Here is a 17,246-nt window from a genome sequence, read left to right as displayed (position 1 = left end):
TTGGTGCTCTGTTGATACGGACGGTTTCAGAGAAGCAGGGATCGAGCAGCTTAGAGGATGGTAAAATACCTCCAGCACCCATTTGAATTCATCGGCTCCCCTTGACAGCACTGCAGGAGTCCTATGAAGTCCCCTGAACCTACGGGCACCTCCATTAATGATTGTTGATGTCCGCCATTAGTGCTGAGTCCCTGGCCGCGCTTGCTTCATATCCTCGACATACATTTATGGTGCTGTGCGCAGAGTATTAGCCTGCAGTGTCATACATTTACAACGCATGTCTTTAACGGGGTACTCCAGTGGAAAACATTATTTTCCTAAATCAACTGGTGCCAGAAAGGTAAACAGATTTGTAAATTACTTCTATAAAAAAATCTTAATCCTTCCAGTACTTATTAGCTGCTGAATACTACAGAAGAAATAATTTTCTTTTGGTAACGCAGTGCTCTCTGCTGACATTACGAGCACAGTGCTCTCTGCTGACATCTCTGTCAATTTTAAGAACTGTCCAGAGCAGGAGAAAATCCTCATAGCAAACATATGCTGCTCTGGACAGTTCCTAAAATTGACAGAGATGTCAGCAGAGAGCACTGTGCTCGTGATGTCAGCAGTGAGCACTGTGTTTTCAAAAAAGAAAAGAATTTCCTCTGTACTCTGTAGTATTCAGCAGCTAATAAGTACTGGAAGGATTTAGACTTTTTAATAGAAGTAATTTCCAAATCTGTTAAATTTTCGGGGACCAGTCGATTAAAAAAAAAAAAAAGAAAAGTTTTCCACCGGAGTACCCCTTGGATCTGGCATGGAGATAATTGACTTGTATATCTAAAAGTAGAAGCTGCAAACAAGGATGTAGTATGCGACTAGTTTGTTCCACTCTGCTATGTCTATTTTAATATCATAGAGCAGCGTTTCCCAACCAGTGTGCCTCCAGCTGTTGCAAAACTACGACTCCCAGCATGCCCGGACAGCCTTTGGCTGTCCAGGCATGCTGGGAGTTGTAGTTTTGCAACAACTGGAGGCACACTGGTTGGGAAACACTGTTATAGAGGAACAGCGTATAAGTTCATCGTACACTAAACGCTATACGGTCGATATGCTTTTAAGATGTTGCACCATTGATGGATGTAGACATTTTTAGAATGTGTGCACAGGCCAATGTAAATGCCTCCTACCTAACATGTACCTATCACATAAAACTGATCCTACTGAATATGCCCAATGCATTGATGTTCCGAGTTAGTAATGAAATCACATCTTCTGCCTTTTTTGTCATTCCAGACCAGCGCTGTGCTCTGCTGTGGAGGTTGTGCTCTCCTGGTTATGAGCTGTCTGCTCGCCATTGTGACCTTGTTTCTTCCAAGCGGCTTGTGTGAAAGACGACTATGTACGCTCGCGGGATACATGCAGACGGCAGCAGGTAACAGTCTGGCAGATGTCTGAGAAAGGAAAAAAAAAAATCTGACTGTGAATAATTGTATGTAATTCTTATACGTAGACAAACCATAGTGTAATATAGAGTCGCAGGCTTTTCTGGGGCTTGTAGTGCACTCTTTTGCGTTATGAGCTATATGTTCCTGGCGTTGATTCTTATGTCTTCTTCGCGGTTGGACTGTATCCATGTTTAGTGTGATCAGAATTTACATAACAGCAAACACCTTTATCATCAAGCGTTTGCTTATCCTTGTTGTAGACTTTGCAGCTACTATTTTAATAGGAGAGGTTGGATGTGTTGCTACAGACATTTTTAGTGTTGTGAATCCTATGACCTGAAAAAAAACTACAAAGATTACACAGACAAGTCACATAGGTGGCCCGTGTTGGCATAGGAGGTAAAGAGGGATGTCCATATAGGTTAAATCTAAAAAAGGTAGATCATTAAAATACATGGTTAAAGTGTACCTGTCCTTAGCAAAAACTTTTGATATAATGTAGATAATAACATTATATGTATATTTGTAAAATACATTGGTTAAAAAATGTGTTTCTTTTTGGGTGAAAAAATGCTGTCCCTGCAGCTATTGCCTGTGTGTCTCTATGAAGAGTCCAAATACAGGAAGTGAGGGCAAGACAAGTAGGGCTCTGTGCAAGCTCCTGGCTTGTCAATCCTCCTGGTGTGTGAGCCAGGAGCATGTCACAGAGCCTCAGTGCACAGAGCCCTGCTTGTCCTCATGTACAGAGCCCTGCTTGTCCTCAGTGTATAGAGCCCTGCTTGTCCTCAGTGTACAGAGCCCTGCTTGTCCTCAGTGTACAGAGCTATGCTTGTCCTCAGTGTACAGAGCCCTGCTTGTCCTCAGTGTACAGAGCCCTGCTTGTCCTCAGTGTGCAGAACCCTGCTTGTCCTCAGTGTACAGAGCCCTGCTTGTCCTCAGTGCAGAGCCCTGCTTGTCCTCAGTGTACAGAGCCATGCTTGTCCTCAGTGTACAGAGCCCTTCTTGTCCTCAGTGCACAGAGCTCTGCTTTTCCTCACTGTACAGAGCTCTGCTTGTCCTTAGTGTACAGAGCCCTGCTTGTCCTCAGTGTACAGAGCCCTGCTTGTCCTCAGTGTACAATGCCCTGCTTGTCCTCAGCGCACAGAGCACTGCTTGTCCTCAGTGTACAGAGCCCTGCTTGTCCTCAGTGTACAGAGCCCTGCTCTTCCTCAGTGTACAGAGCCCTGCTTGTAATCAGTGTACAGAGCCCTGATTGTCCTCTGTGCACAGAGCCCTGCTTGTCCTCCGTGCACAGAGCCCTGCTTGTCCTCAGTGTACAGAGCCCTGCTTGTCCTTAGTGTACAGAGCCCTGTTTTTCCTCAGTGTACAGAGCCCTGCTTGTCCTCAGTGTACAGAGCCCTTCTTGTCCTCAGTGTATAGAGCCCTGCTTGTCCTCAGTGCACAGAGCACTGTTTGTCCTCGGCGCACAGAGCCATGCTTGTCCTCAGTGTACAGAGAGCCCTGCTTGTTATCAGTGTACAGAGAGCCCTGCTTGTTATCAGTGTACAGAACCCTGCTTGTCCTCAGTGCACAGAGCCCTGCTTGTCCTCAGTGTACAGAGCCCTTCTTGTCCTGAGTGTATAGAGCCCTGCTTGTCCTCAGTGCACAGAGCACTGTTTGTCCTCATCGCACAGAGCCATGCTTGTCCTCAGTGTACAGAGAGCCCTGCTTGTTATCAGTGTACAGAACCCTGCTTGTCCTCAGTGTACAGAGCCCTGCTTGTCTTCAGTGTACAGAGCCCTGCTTGTCCTTAGTACACAGAGCCCTGCTTGTCTTCAGTGTACAGAGCCCTTCTTGTCCTCAGTGTATAGAACCCTGCTTGTCCACAGAGGACATCCCTCCTTTGCAAACTTCCCTTGACCCCTATGTACACAAGTTAACCAGCCAAATACAATAAACTCAAACCTCAGGGGTCCCACCTTCGCACTCAGCAACCCACTATCATTTATATAGGTCCAAGAAACCATTCCTACAAGATTTGTGTTCCCAACAACTCAGCTTTCACATGCTATAACTTGAAAACCACCTAGAACTGACCTCTTAAGAGGCTCATAATACACTCTACCATAACTACCTCCATGCATAAGACTCTTTAGCCCACACAACTGTTCAGCTCACTGTCACTGGACTTGGCAATTCTTTGAGATAACAGAAGCTGATGTAGACCCTGAATGGAGACACAAGAAGTGCAAATGGGTCCAAGAGACAGTGCGAATGCATCATATAGCATGAGAACGAGCAGTATGGGTCCATAGCTAACTATAGGTACAATATTATGGATAACTAATACAGTCATGTGCATGAGGCCTAAGACATCGGCAGCTGTGGTGGTGCAAAGGAATTCTTTATACCCTGGGCCCAGCATTGGTCAGAAGCTGTATACCTCAAACAGCTAATAAATAAAAAAAAAAAAAAAAAAATATATATATATATATATATATATATATATATATATATATATATGCCACCTAACTTGTCTGCCGATTCCTGATTAGCTTCTCCGGCCACTTTGTGCCAATACGTTGTCTGTCTTCCAAATGATGTCTTACTGGACCCAAGCATTTCCCGGATATTAAGGACTTAACAGCCTGCCAGACAGCGCTTGCCAGATCTTGCGTCTTGCTGATTTTGGCACAGTTTCACTTCACTGAAGCAAATGAGTGTAGCACTTTGGGTATTTTTTTTTTCTTTATAAAATGGCTCATTATATATAAAAGAGAGACTGAACTCGGGAGTATCGACAGCTGAATATTTACTGGTAGTTTTGATCAGGATAATGGGCCGGACTCCACCGTTGGCTTTCAGAATGCTATGTGTACCGGATATTTGTGACCTTAAAAGCTCTAACACAAAGTAGCTCTGTAAATTACCATTTCCATTTGGTTAATGAGAGAGAATATTGTGGATGAATTGAGGTCAGCACTTGCACATTGAGCCGGGCTGAGGAATGTAAAGCCAACGCAAGCTCTAAAATCTACCTTATTTTAGTATATAGTATATTGTATATTCAATGATATCTGAAACAAATAGCAACCTAATACTTATGTACATAGCTATAGACTTAAATACTGTAGTATATTTAACATAGAATTTCTTTCCATGAGAAATACTCACAGACCACTGAGGTCTATGGTAACCCTGCAGGAACGGCCATGACCACTCATGTCAGCAGAGCACGGAGCTTGTCACATTGTGTTTGATGGATTGCCATGACAGGCTGACAAAAGCAATCGTAAAATGACCAGAGGAAGAAAATCCCCTTGAAGGGAAGAAAAAAAAATGTACCGTAAAACAAACGTCTAAATATAAGGAAGCAATAAAAATATGAAATTATTGCTGCAGCGTGTTCCATCTCTACTAGTAATTTGTGGATTCAGTGAATTCAGGCATAAATTGAATAAATCCTCATAGGCAATTAGTGTAACAATTAGTGATATACGGCCCCTCCCCTGCATTTTGGAAGAGGCTCAGGAAATGATACATGAGACGTCGAGTGCCTCTTCTTAGAGGTGGATGATATAAATTTCCCTTCACCTGCTACAAAACACCGAAACATTTAATTAAATGTCACCACTCATTAATACTATCGGCTGTATTGCTGAAACATATTGCAGGATGTAGGGCAGAGGTGCTGTACATTATGTCCCTGTCAATGTGGTAATATCATTTCTTGGAAGTTTTGATCCTGGGGAGGTGACTGTGCCTGCGGTATTTGGCAAACAATAGGGCTCTTTAGTCCAGGGAACATGGGGGCTCATCTGGTTCCTAACCTCAGTGATTGTAGTAAATCACACAGCTATGGACTATACCATGAGACATGAAAGACCACCTTTTAGCAATTTATTAAAAATTAGGAATTCTTTGTTTATCATATGGCATAAAAACAGCAAAGATCTTTGTAGTGCACCTATACAAAATGAATGAAAAAAAAAAGAAATTCACCAACTCGTTTCAAACTATCGCTTGCTATCAGTTTTTGATGACATTTTGTCACATTCAAAGATTAAAGTGGGCCTTCCAGCTAAACAGAAGTAGGAATATGCCAATGGCTAGTAAGGTCTACTCATGATTCCGGACATATGTTTTCCAGCACCAAGCCTTTATGTTAATATGTATATGAGACTCAAGTGCCCAGTGGGAACTCCCCAGCATGGCATGAACCCAGGGTTAGCTAGCTCATCTATTCTTATCCACCCCTTTCGTCCCCACTATCAATCCAAGCGGGATACATATGCGAGCAGCTTGCCATGCTGGGGAATACCCTCTGGACACCTGAGCCTCATTTACATATTAACCAACTGGCTTAAATTTTGACTCTGGAAAAAACGTTGGGGATAAAAAGTTAAGCCTGGAATCCTGATAATGAGCCCTATCTTCCAATGGGCTTGTTTTTACACCTGTTTCGCCTGTCACCTTTAGGAACTGATTGAATGTTTTAAATGCGTTGGAAGGTTCCTTTTTTTCTTTTTTTAATAAGTGTACTACATCTTTTTTAAAGATGTTTTTAAACGATTTAAAATAAAAATGTTATTGCTGTTCCCCTGCCATTTCTGGATGCTGGGAAAATAATTCCTTTGTGCCCTGTATATACCTTTATACTGGACCATCTCTTAATTCCTACAGTCACACCAAAGGGGTGAGCGGATTCTATACATGCTAATGTTTGTTTTATGCTTCTATGTCTGTTACATTTACCCATTTGTACATGTGGCTTTTGTGACAGCTATCACGTCCCCTCCCGTAGGCTTGCATTGAGGGGCGGAGCGTGACATCACACGGGGGCGGGGGCATGACGTCACACGCCGCCCGCCCTGTAGTCGCCGGTAATCAGTCCCGGAGCGAACATGCTCCGGGGACTGATTACAAACGGGGTGCCGTGTGCATGATCCCGGGGGTCCCCAGTGGCGGGACTCCCGCGATCAGGCATCTTATCCCCTATCCTTTTGATAGAGGATAAGATGTCTAAGCACCGGAGTACCCATTTAAAGAATGTGTAGATATCACGATTAAATTCCCCTAGAAGAGGATACTAGAAAGGATAAAAAAAAAAAATATATATATATATAGCAAAGGTTTTTCCTGGTTTAGAATGGGGGGGGGGGGGGTTGCAAAGGTTCAGAAGCAGACAAAGACACAGGCAGATGCTCCAGCAGCTTTCACTAGTGCTCTATAATATTCTTTATGCTTCTGCTGCTTCTCGGGATGTACTATGGTGATTTAAGAGACCAGGTCCACTCCTTTTTTGTATGTGTTGTGTATGGGAGACATCATAGCAGGTAATCTCCATCCACAAATTATAGAGAGAGCCTGTAGAAGGGAAAAATTGGTGAAAATGCCTTATAAAAATGAGCTCTAAACTGATATAATAGAAGCAGTAGAAGACAATCTCCCTCTCTAGATATAATCCAACAAGGAGTACTTATTATAAAGTCTACTCGCTTTATTTGGCCAAATAAATGATCTCCTAATGACTCATAATCCGTGTAGCCATTACACTTCGAGCATTGAGAATCCTCTCTTCTTTGTGTGTGGTGTTTATGGGAGACATCATAGCAGGTAGTCTCCACCCACTAGCTTAGATGTAACTGAAATATAGAGAGAGCCTATAGAAGGGAAAAACTGGTGCAAAATGCCATATAAAAGTTAAATAATGGCAGCAAAATTGACTTTACATTAGATTTGGTCTCCGGGTACTAGTCTTATTATAAGACTAAATTTACCACCCTGTAAAAAGGTTGTGTCACTTCGGCTTATCAAATCTACATTTGCTTACATTAACCAGTCATTTGAGATTGCATTCACCCCCAAGGAGAAGAATGAGGGAAGTACATTCAGATGTCAGCATTTCCAGTGGAAAATGCCTTTGGATATCACTATGTGTATATGGACATGTCTGATCTATTTTAACAATACTGAACAGAACACCTCCATCACTGGAAGAAAAACTACAGCATATAAAATACAATGTGTATATATATATATATATATATATATATATATATATATATGAGGTGCCATGATCATTGTGACAGGATTATCTTTATTAAAACCTTCTACTGTTCTTTGTGCAAGGAAATGGAAATATGATGCAAAAAATAGACCACCAAAGACATAAAATAGACCCACAGAGCAAAATAAATGTGCAACTTTACATAAAATAGTCATCTCGACTCAGCACGACTCCAAGGGTCAGTCAAGCTCTAGACTGTTATAATAGAAGCAGCAGAAGACAATCTCCCTCTCTAGGGGCTTCTTCAATGATATAATCCAACACGGAGTACTTATTAAAAAGTCTCCTCGCTTCAGTAAGCGTACAGAATTATTTCCTAATGACTCATAATCTGCGCGGCCATTACACTTCCAGCGTTCAGGAATGACTTGCCAGCGTTTTATCAGTTGATACAACGGCCTGGCAGCGATGAAAGATGCCTATAGATCCTATAAAGCAGCAGAAGTGTAACTGACAGGGATATTCCCATCTGAAGAAGTTATATCCTATCCGCAAGATAGGGCTGATCCTTGGGGGTCTGACTGCTGGGACCTTCACCGACAGGGATGTGCACAGACATTTTGAGGGGCAGGGGCTGAACTGGAAAAAAGGGCACTTCTCATAATTATTTATAGAAATAGCCACATAATGATGCCAGACTTTGCACAGGGAAGGACAGAGGCTCAAGCTCCCTTTCTAGTCAACCTCTGCACGTCCCTACTCACCGATCCCAAAAATGTGGACAGAATTGTCTTTGGAATGAAGGTGCAGCCAATGCTCCATTCACTCTCTAAACTCAGCAATGTTCAGTGGCCCCAGAGAAGGAACCAACCATTCCAGGGGCAATTTTGTCACCATTCTCGGGATCAGTGGGGGTCCTGGCAGTTGTATCCTCACCAATCAACTTGTTTTCTATGCTGTGTATTGGGGATAACTTCTTCAGATGGGAATAGTGTTGCTCACGAATATTCGCAATTCGAATATTATTCGCGAATATCGCATATTCGCGAATTCGCGAATTTCGCGAATATAGCGCTATATATTCGTAATTACGAATATTCGTTTATTTTTTTTATTTTTTTTTCACAGTACACATCACAGTGATCACCCCTCTCTGCTTCCAGCTTGTGCGGTGTAAAGAAGGCTGTAATACTACTGTGTGAGACTGGCGTGCGCAAATTCGCATATGCGAAAATTAGCATATGCTATTTTTCGCATATGCGAATTTTCGCGTAAGCTAATTTTATATATGCTAATATTCTCATATGTTAATTTTCGCATACGCGAATTTTCGCATATGCGAAAATAAAACGAGAATATAACGAATATGCGAATATTCGCGAATATATGACGAATATTCGTCCATATATTCGCGAATATTCGCGAATTCGAATATGGCCTATGCCGCTCAACACTAGATGGGAATACCCCCCTGGGCCTGAATGCAAAATTTGTAACAGGGTCCCTTACCTACATGTGTTGTCTGATGTGACAGAGAGGACTTTGGGTCCCCTAAGGCACAGGGGTTAGGTTGCACCTCTACTTCTAAATCCCATATGACAGTGTTTACCAACCAGGGTTCCTCCAGCTGTTGCAAAACTACAACTTCCAGCATGCCCGGACAGCCTTTGGCTGTCTGTGCATGCTGGGAGCTGCAGTATTGCTACAGCTGGAGGAACCCTGGTTGGGAAACACTGCCCAACAGTTACACCCTTGTATAGCACTACTATGTTAAACATAATGAGAAATATGAAGCTATGCAACTTTACTGTAAAACCTAGACGTTCTTTGTCAGTAAATTGGTATTTAGGACTTTCCATTCACACATTGCAGAATTTGTATTTGTCCACATGAAAATCCAATGGAATAAATACTGCAGATGTCTTCAAATAAACAGGAAAATTGCACCAAGGTTATAGTTAACTGTGATTGGTCCTAAAGTGCAATACCAGACACAACCCATGTATGGGAGTGGCACTGTTTCTGGAAAAGAGAGCAGCCACACTTTTTTTAACCTTATTTCTTTATAAGTAGCCCCAATTTTGTGGCCCAGTACTTTTCAAAAGAAGCTTTAGTTTTTAGTGTATTCTTATTTCGAATCTCCTGCAGCAAGTTTAACCCCTTGGGGACGGAGCCCATTATGACCCTAAGGACGGGAGCATTTTTTGCAAATCTGACCACTGTCACTTTAAGCATTAATAACTCTGGAATGCTTTTACTTATAAATTTGATTCCAAGATTGTTTTTTCGTGACATATTCTACTTTATGTTAGTGGTAAATTTTCTTGGTGAAAAATTCAAAAATGTCATGAAAAATTAGAAAATTTAGCATTTTTCTAACTTTGAAGCTCTCTGCTTATAAGGAATATGGATATTCCAAATAAATTATATATTGATTCACATATACAATATGTCTACTTTATGTTTGCATCATAAAATTGATGAGTTTTTACTTTTGGAAGACACCAGAGGGCTTCAAAGTTCAGCAACAATTTTCCAATTTTTCGCAAAATTTTCAAAATCTGAATTTTTCAGGGACCAGTTCAGGTTTGAAGTGGATTTGAAGGGTCTTCTGGTTAGAAATACCTGATAAATGACCCCATTATAGAAACTGCACCCCTCAAAGTATTCAAAATGACATTCGGTCAGCGTTTTAACCCTTTAGGTGTTTCACAGGAATAGCAGCAAAGTGAAGGAGAAAATTCAAAATCTTCATTTTTTACACTGGCATGTTTTTGTAGACCCAATTTTTGAATTTTTACAAGGGGTAAAAGGAAAAAAATCCTCTCAAAATTTGTAACCCAATTTCTCTCGAGTAAGAAAATACCTCATATGTGTATGTCAAGTGTTCGGCGGGTGCACTAGAGGGCTCAGAAGCGAAGGAGCAACAATGGGATTTAGGAGAGTGAGTTTTTCTGAAATGGTTTTTGGGGGGCATGTCCCATTTAGGAAGCACCTATGGTGCCAGAACAGCAAAAACTCCCACATTGCACACTATTATGGAAACGACACCCCTCAAGGAACGTAACAAGGGGTACGGTGAGCCTTAACACCCCACAGGTGTTTGACAACTTTTTGTTAAAGTCAGATGTGTAAATGAAAAAAAAAAAATTTCCACTAAAATGCTGGTTTTTCCCCAAATTTAACTTTTTTACAAAGGGTAATAGGAGAAAATGCCCCCCAAAATTTGTAACCCCATTTCTTCTGAGTATGGAAATACCCCATGTTTGGACGTCAAGTGCACTGCGAGCGAACTACAACGCTCAGATGAGAAGGAGCACCATTGAGCTTTTAGAGAGCTAATTTGTTTGGAATGGAAGTCGGGGGCCATGTGCATTTACAAAGCCCCCCGTGGTGCCAGAAGAGTGGACCCCCCCACATGTGACCCCATTTTGGAAACTAGACCCCTCACAGAATGTAATAAGGGGTACAGTGAGCATTTACACCCCACTGGCGTTTGACAGATCTTTGGAACAGTGGGCTGTGCAAACAAAAAAATTAAATTTTTCATTTTCACGTACCACTGTTCCAAAAATCTTTCAGACCCCTGTGGGGCGTAAATGCTCACTGTACCCCTTATTACATTACACGAGGGGTGTAGTTTCCAAAATGGGGTCACATGTGGGTATTTATTTTTTTGCATTTATGTCAGAACCGCTGTAAAATCAGCCACCCCTGTGCAAATCACCAATTTAGGCATCAAATGTACCCGGTGTGCTCTCACTCCTGAGCCTTGTTGTGCGCCCGCAGAGCATTTTACGCCCACATATGGGGTATTTCCGTACTCAGGAGAAATTGCGTTACAAATTTTGGGGGTCTTTTTTTCCTTTTACCTCTTGTGAAAATAAAAAGTAAAGGGCAACACCAGCATGTTAGTGTAAAAAATTTTTTTTTTACACTAACAGGCTGGTGTAGACCCCAACTTTTCCTTTTCATAAGGGGTAAAAGGAGAAAAAGCCCCCAAAATTTGTAGTGTAATTTCTCCCGAGTACAGCGATACCCCATATGTGACCCTAAACTGTTTCCTTGAAATACGACAGGGCTCCAAAGTGAGAGAGCGCCATGCGCATTTGAGGACTAAATTTGGGATTGCATAGGGGTGGACATAGGGGTATTCTACGTCAGTGATTCCCAAACAGGGTGCCTCCAGCTGTTGCTAAACTCCCAGCATGCCTGGACAGTCAGTGGCTGCCCGGAAATGCTGGGAGTTGTTGTTTTGCAACAGCTGGAGGCTCCGTTTTGGAAACACTGCTGTACAATACGTTTTTCCTTTTTATTGGGGGGGGGGGGGGGGACAGTGTAAGGGGGTGTATATGTAGTGTAGTGTTTTTAGGGTACATTCACACTGGCGGGTTACGGTGAGTTTCCCGCTAGGAATTTGCGCTGCGGCGAAAAATTTGCCGCAGCTCATACTTGAAGCAGGAAACTTGCTGTAAACCCGCCCGTGTAAATGTACCCTGTACGTTCACATGGGGGGGGGGGGGGGCAAACCTCCAGCTGTTTCAAAACTACAGCTCCCAGCATGCACGGTCTGTCAGTACATGCTGGGAGTTGTAGTTTTGCAACAGCTGGAGGCACACTGGTTGGAAAACCTTCAGTTAGGTTCTGTTACCTAACTCAGTATTTTCCAACCAGTGAGCCTCCAGCTGTTGCAAAACTACAACTCCCAGCATGCACGGTCTGTCAGTACATGCTGGGAGTTGTAGTTTTGAAACAGCTGGAGGCACACTGGTTGGAAAATACTGAGTTGGGTTCTGTTACCTAACTCAGTATTTTCCAACCAGTGTGCCTCCAGCTGTTGCAAAACTACAATTCCCAGCATGTCTGATCACAGAAGGGCATGCTGGGAGATGTAGTTATGCAACAGCTGGAGGTACGCAACTACAACTCCCAGCATGCCGAGACAGCTGTTTTCTGTGTGGGCATGCTGGAATTTGTAGTTTTGCAACATCTGGAGTGCTACAATTTAGAGACCACTGAACAGTGATCTCCAAACTGTGGACCTCCAGATGTTGCAAAACTACAACTCCCAGCATGCCCAGACAGCTGTTTGCTGTGTGGGCATGCTAGGAGTTGTAGTTTTGCAAGATCTAGAGGGCAGTATAGAGATCACTGTGCAGTGGTCTCTAAACTGCAGACCTCCAGCTGTTGCAAAACTACAAATTCCAGCATGCCCACACAGCAAACAGCTGTCTGGGCATACTGGGAGTTGTAGTTTTGCAACATCTGGAGGGCTACAATCTAGAGACCACTATGGTGGTCTCAGACTGTAGCCCTCTAGATGTTGCTATGCAACTACTCACCGACTTCCGTCGCATCCGGGAGCCGTCCTCTTCTGCCGCACGCCGCCGCAGATCTCCGTCGCCGCCGCCGATCCCCGTCGCTCCGCAGCCTTCGGAGGGGTAAGTGGACTCCGGCGCCGGTCCTCTTCATTTTCCCCGTTCTGCCCCGCCTATTGTGAGAGGGCAGGACGGGGAAAACGAAAGTAAACCCCTCCGCCCCAGATCTGCTATTGGTGGTCACGTCTAGACCACCAATAGCAGAGATAGGAGGGGTGGCAACCCTGCCACCTCACTCCTATCGCTACAGGGGGATCGTGGGTGTCTTAGACACCCGCGATCCCCCTTCTATTCCGGGTCACCGGGTCACCATAGACCCGTAATGACCCGGAATCGGCGCAAATCGCAAGTGTGAATTCACTTGCGATTTGCGCCGATCGCCGACATGGGGAGGTCTAATGACCCCCCTGGGCATTTGCACGGGGTGCCTGCTGATAGTTATCAGCAGTCACCCCGGCCCGGTCCCCGCCCGGCGCGCGGCGGGGGCCGAAATTCCCACGGGCGTATGGATACGCCCTTCGTCCTTAAGTACCAGGACGCAAGGGCGTATGCATACGCCCTTCGTCCCCAACAGGTTAAAGGGGTTCTATGGAGGAAAAAAAAGTTTTCTAATCAACTGGTGGCAGAAAGTTATTTCTATTTAAAAATCTTAATCTTTCCAGTACTTATCAGCTGCTGTATGCTCCACAGGAAGTTGTGTACTTCTCACCAGTCTGACCCCAGTGCTCTCTGCTGCCACCTTTGTCCATGTCAGGAACTGTTCAGTGTAGAGTTTAATCTCCATAGCAAACCTCTCCTGCTTGGACAGTTCCTGACACAAACAGAGATGGCAGCAGAGAGCACTGTGGTCAGATTGGAAAGAACTACACAACTTCCTCTGTAGCATACAGCAGCTGATAATACTGTAAGGATTAAAAGGGTTGTCCAGGAATAGAAAAACACAGCTAATTTCTTTCAAAAACAGCTCCATGTCTGTCTCCAGGTTGTGTTGTTTTACAACTTGGCTCCATTGACTTCAATGGAACTGAGCTGCAGAACCACACACAATCTGGAGACAAATGGGGAGCTGTTTTTGAAAGAAAGTAGCTGTGTTTTTCTATTCCTAACCCCTTTAAGATAGGCTTGCATTGATCGCCAGTAATCAGACCCGGAGCGAAAATGCTCCGGGGACTGATTATAACGGGGTGCTGCATGCAAGATCACGGGGATCCCCAGCGGCGGGACCCCCGCAATCAGGCATCTTATCCCCTATCCTTTGGAGAAACCACCGTAGCCCGACATTTTAAAGAGGCAGAACAACAAATTTCAGAACTTAGATGGCAGGTGTTAGAACAGACCAATGAGGATTTAAACCGCAAACGTTTGTTACAGCGAGAAACGTTCTGGATAACAGAACTGGACACACTTACACCGAGAGGGATGAATGAATGTTGTAATTTCAATGTATTTTTATAGTTGTTTACAGTTGTACCCTAATGATAAATATTTATGCGCATAATGATGAATGTTATAAAGGGTAAATATTTTTCAGCTGTTTTACTTCTATTTAATCGCTCATGTTCCGGGCAGTCATTGCGCATGACTAAGGGGGCTTGCCCCTGAAACGTTGGGCCATGACTGAAGGGAGCACGGAGCTTGTATCCACCTTTGCTGCTTGCATATTATGCTGCTAACCTGATGTCCTGCGAGACAATACTCGAATATACTTGAATAAACAAGAAAGAAATTTTCTACTAAACCGTGAGTCAGAACATTCATGTGTATACTCACCTAAAATCCTGTTGCCGGCGTGTCATCTGGAGTTGCGCCCTATACATGTGTGTCTAATCATGATAGGGAATAAGATGTCTTAGCACCGGAGTACCCCTTTAAAGGGGTATTCCGGGCTTAACTAACTTTTAACTACCCTGCCCGTTATGAAGAATTATGCTAGTTCTTCATTTACTTGCTATACCGCTCTGCCGTGGATCATCTTCTTTTTCTTCTTTATTTGGTCCCCCCAGGTCTAGTGTGTCAGTTCAGGTCTTGATGATGTTCCTCTCACAATCCTTTGTGGCTCGAGGCGGCAGCTGGTGTCAGGGGGCTGAGCTATTTCTTGTATTTCCTCACAAGCCAGCCCCCTGATGACGTTTGTGGTCCATCTGTACTTCCTGATGTGCCGGCGTTCCCTGCGTTCCCGCATTCCGCAGATTGCCAAGATCACACGACGCCGGCACGTCAGGATGTACAGATAGACCGCAAACATCATCAGGGGGTTGGCTTGGGAGGAAATACAAGAAATAGCCAAGCCCCCTGACACCGGCTGTCACCCTCGAGCTGCAAAGGATTGTGAGACGAACATCATCCATACCTAAACAGAAACGCTAGACCTGGGTGGAACATATAAAGAAGAAGACAATCCACGGAAGAGCAGTATAGCAAGTAAATGTAAAGCTATCATCATAATGGGCAGGATAGTTGAAAGTTAGTTAAGCCTGGAATACCGCTTTAATGTCAGAGCAGTCCTGTTTGTAATTTATACCACGAAAAAAAATTTCATCATTTTGCAGTCTTCTGAAATACTGTCATGCCTAAAGTTCTCACTATGGTACACTGCAGATTTCCAGGTTTCTAGAGACTATGCATTTATTTTGGTTCGTGACTATAAAAGATTTGTACTGGAATTCTTTGTAGCCAAAATAAATGCATCGCCCTTCTTTGCACATCCGTCATGTTTATGTGAATGTCCAGATATAGATGGTGTCCCCTCCCAAAGGAAGATACTGGATTTCCTTTCTGTAAGTGATGGGTGAGGCCAGGACTGTGTGGGATTTTTTTAGCTTCACTTCTTCCTCCAGCCACGGAAGATCATAATTAAAGTGAATGAAAAGAAGAATTTATTTGTACTTTTTTCTTACTTCAGTATTGTTTTGTTAAAGGGGTATTCCAGGAATTTTTTTTATTTGACTATGCTACAGAGGCTATAAAGTTAGTGTAGTTCATAATATAGTGTCTGTACCTGTGTGTGACAGTTTTCTCACAATTCTTCTGTGATTTTCGCCCCAATATTTATCTTTAACAACATACAAAATGACTGTTGTGTCGGGATTTCCCAGGTTGCAGTGTGTCAAGACCTGACATCATTAGTCAGGTGATCAGAGGGGTCTGTCCTGCTTCAATGGGTGGAGTGACCACTGGGTGGGAGAGAGATCATTTTGCAACAGCTGTAGGCACCCTGATTAGGAAACACTGATGTATTGCATTGAAGGGATCACAGGTGTGTTTCAATGGGTGGGGTGACTGATGTGTGGGAGGGAGGAAAGTGACCTCGTATTTACAAACTATGGAACTATGTTTAGAGAGTGAAATTCAACAGGAAATACCCAGTTCTGGCAGGTACTTACTACTAAAATCCCCTTATGGTGGATAACCCCTTTAACCCCTTAAGGACACAGCCCTTTTTCAGCTTAAGGACTGAGCCCTTTTTCGCAATTCTGACCACCGTCACTTTACGAATTAATAACGCGAAAACGCTTTTACCGAATATTCTGATTCTGAGATTGTTTTTTCGTGACATATTCTACTTTATTTTGGTGGTAAATTTTCGGCGGTACTTGCATCCTTTTTTGGTGAAAAATCCCCAAATTTCATGAAAATTTGGAAAATGTTGCATTTTTCTAACTTTGAAGCTCTCTACTTGTAAGGAAAATGGATATTCACAATAAAATTTATTTTTCTTCACAAATACAATATGTCCACTTTATGTTGGCATCATAAAATGGACATATTTTTGCTTTTTGAAAAAATTAGAGGGCTTCAAAGTAGAGCAGCAATTTTCAAAAATTTCATGAAAATTGCTAAATCTGAAGGGACAGATGTTACAGAACTACAACTCCCAGCACGCCTGGGCAGGCCAGGCATGCTGAGAGTTGTAGTTTGGCAACATCTGGAGGGCTACCGTTTGGGCACCACTGTAACAGTGGTCTCCAAACTGTGACCCTCCAGATGTTGCAAAACTACAACTCCCAGGATGCCCATACAGCCTTTGGGTGTCTGGGCATGCTGGGAGTTGCAGTTTGGCCTTCCTAGTGGTTGCCGCAGTAAATATTGTTTTGCTTTCACTTTCAATTCCTAACCCCCCCCCCCCCCACCCACTGTCGATTCCCTACCTGAGCAAAGATCCAGCAGGCTCCAGCGAAGATCCCAGGTCCCCAGGCATCTTCTCCTGCAGGTACGGCCTCCATCTTCTTCCCAGATCCCCTCGACATCCAGGGGCGGGCAGAACGGGGGTTGCCATGGCAACCCCCTGTCCTGCGCTGCCATTGGTCAGAACTCCGTTCTGCTAATGGCAGGGATAGGAGGAGATCGCAGCTTTGCGACCTCACTCCTATCCCTTAGGCTCATCGGGGCTGTTGCTGACAACTCCGATCATCCCTATTTTCCGGGTGATCGGGTCACCAGAGACCCGAT

The 17,246-nt window shown here is 43.6% G+C and overlaps 1 protein-coding gene across 1 annotated transcript in view; it reads left to right on the top strand.

Moving 5' to 3' along the window:
- LOC130356995 (LHFPL tetraspan subfamily member 7 protein-like) overlaps positions 1 to 17,246 on the top strand; it is a 286,403-nt gene that overhangs the window by 132,045 nt on the left and 137,112 nt on the right. The window contains exon 2 of the mRNA XM_056559269.1: positions 1,279 to 1,417. Within this exon, the coding sequence (XP_056415244.1) occupies positions 1,279 to 1,417 (139 nt within the window). The remainder of the gene's footprint in view (positions 1 to 1,278; positions 1,418 to 17,246) is intronic.

This window comes from Hyla sarda, chromosome 2, assembly GCF_029499605.1.
Source record: "Hyla sarda isolate aHylSar1 chromosome 2, aHylSar1.hap1, whole genome shotgun sequence".
Lineage (NCBI taxonomy): Eukaryota > Metazoa > Chordata > Amphibia > Anura > Hylidae > Hyla > Hyla sarda.
The sequence above is the reverse complement of the archived record's forward strand: the minus strand, read 5'-3'. Positions and strand labels throughout refer to the sequence as shown.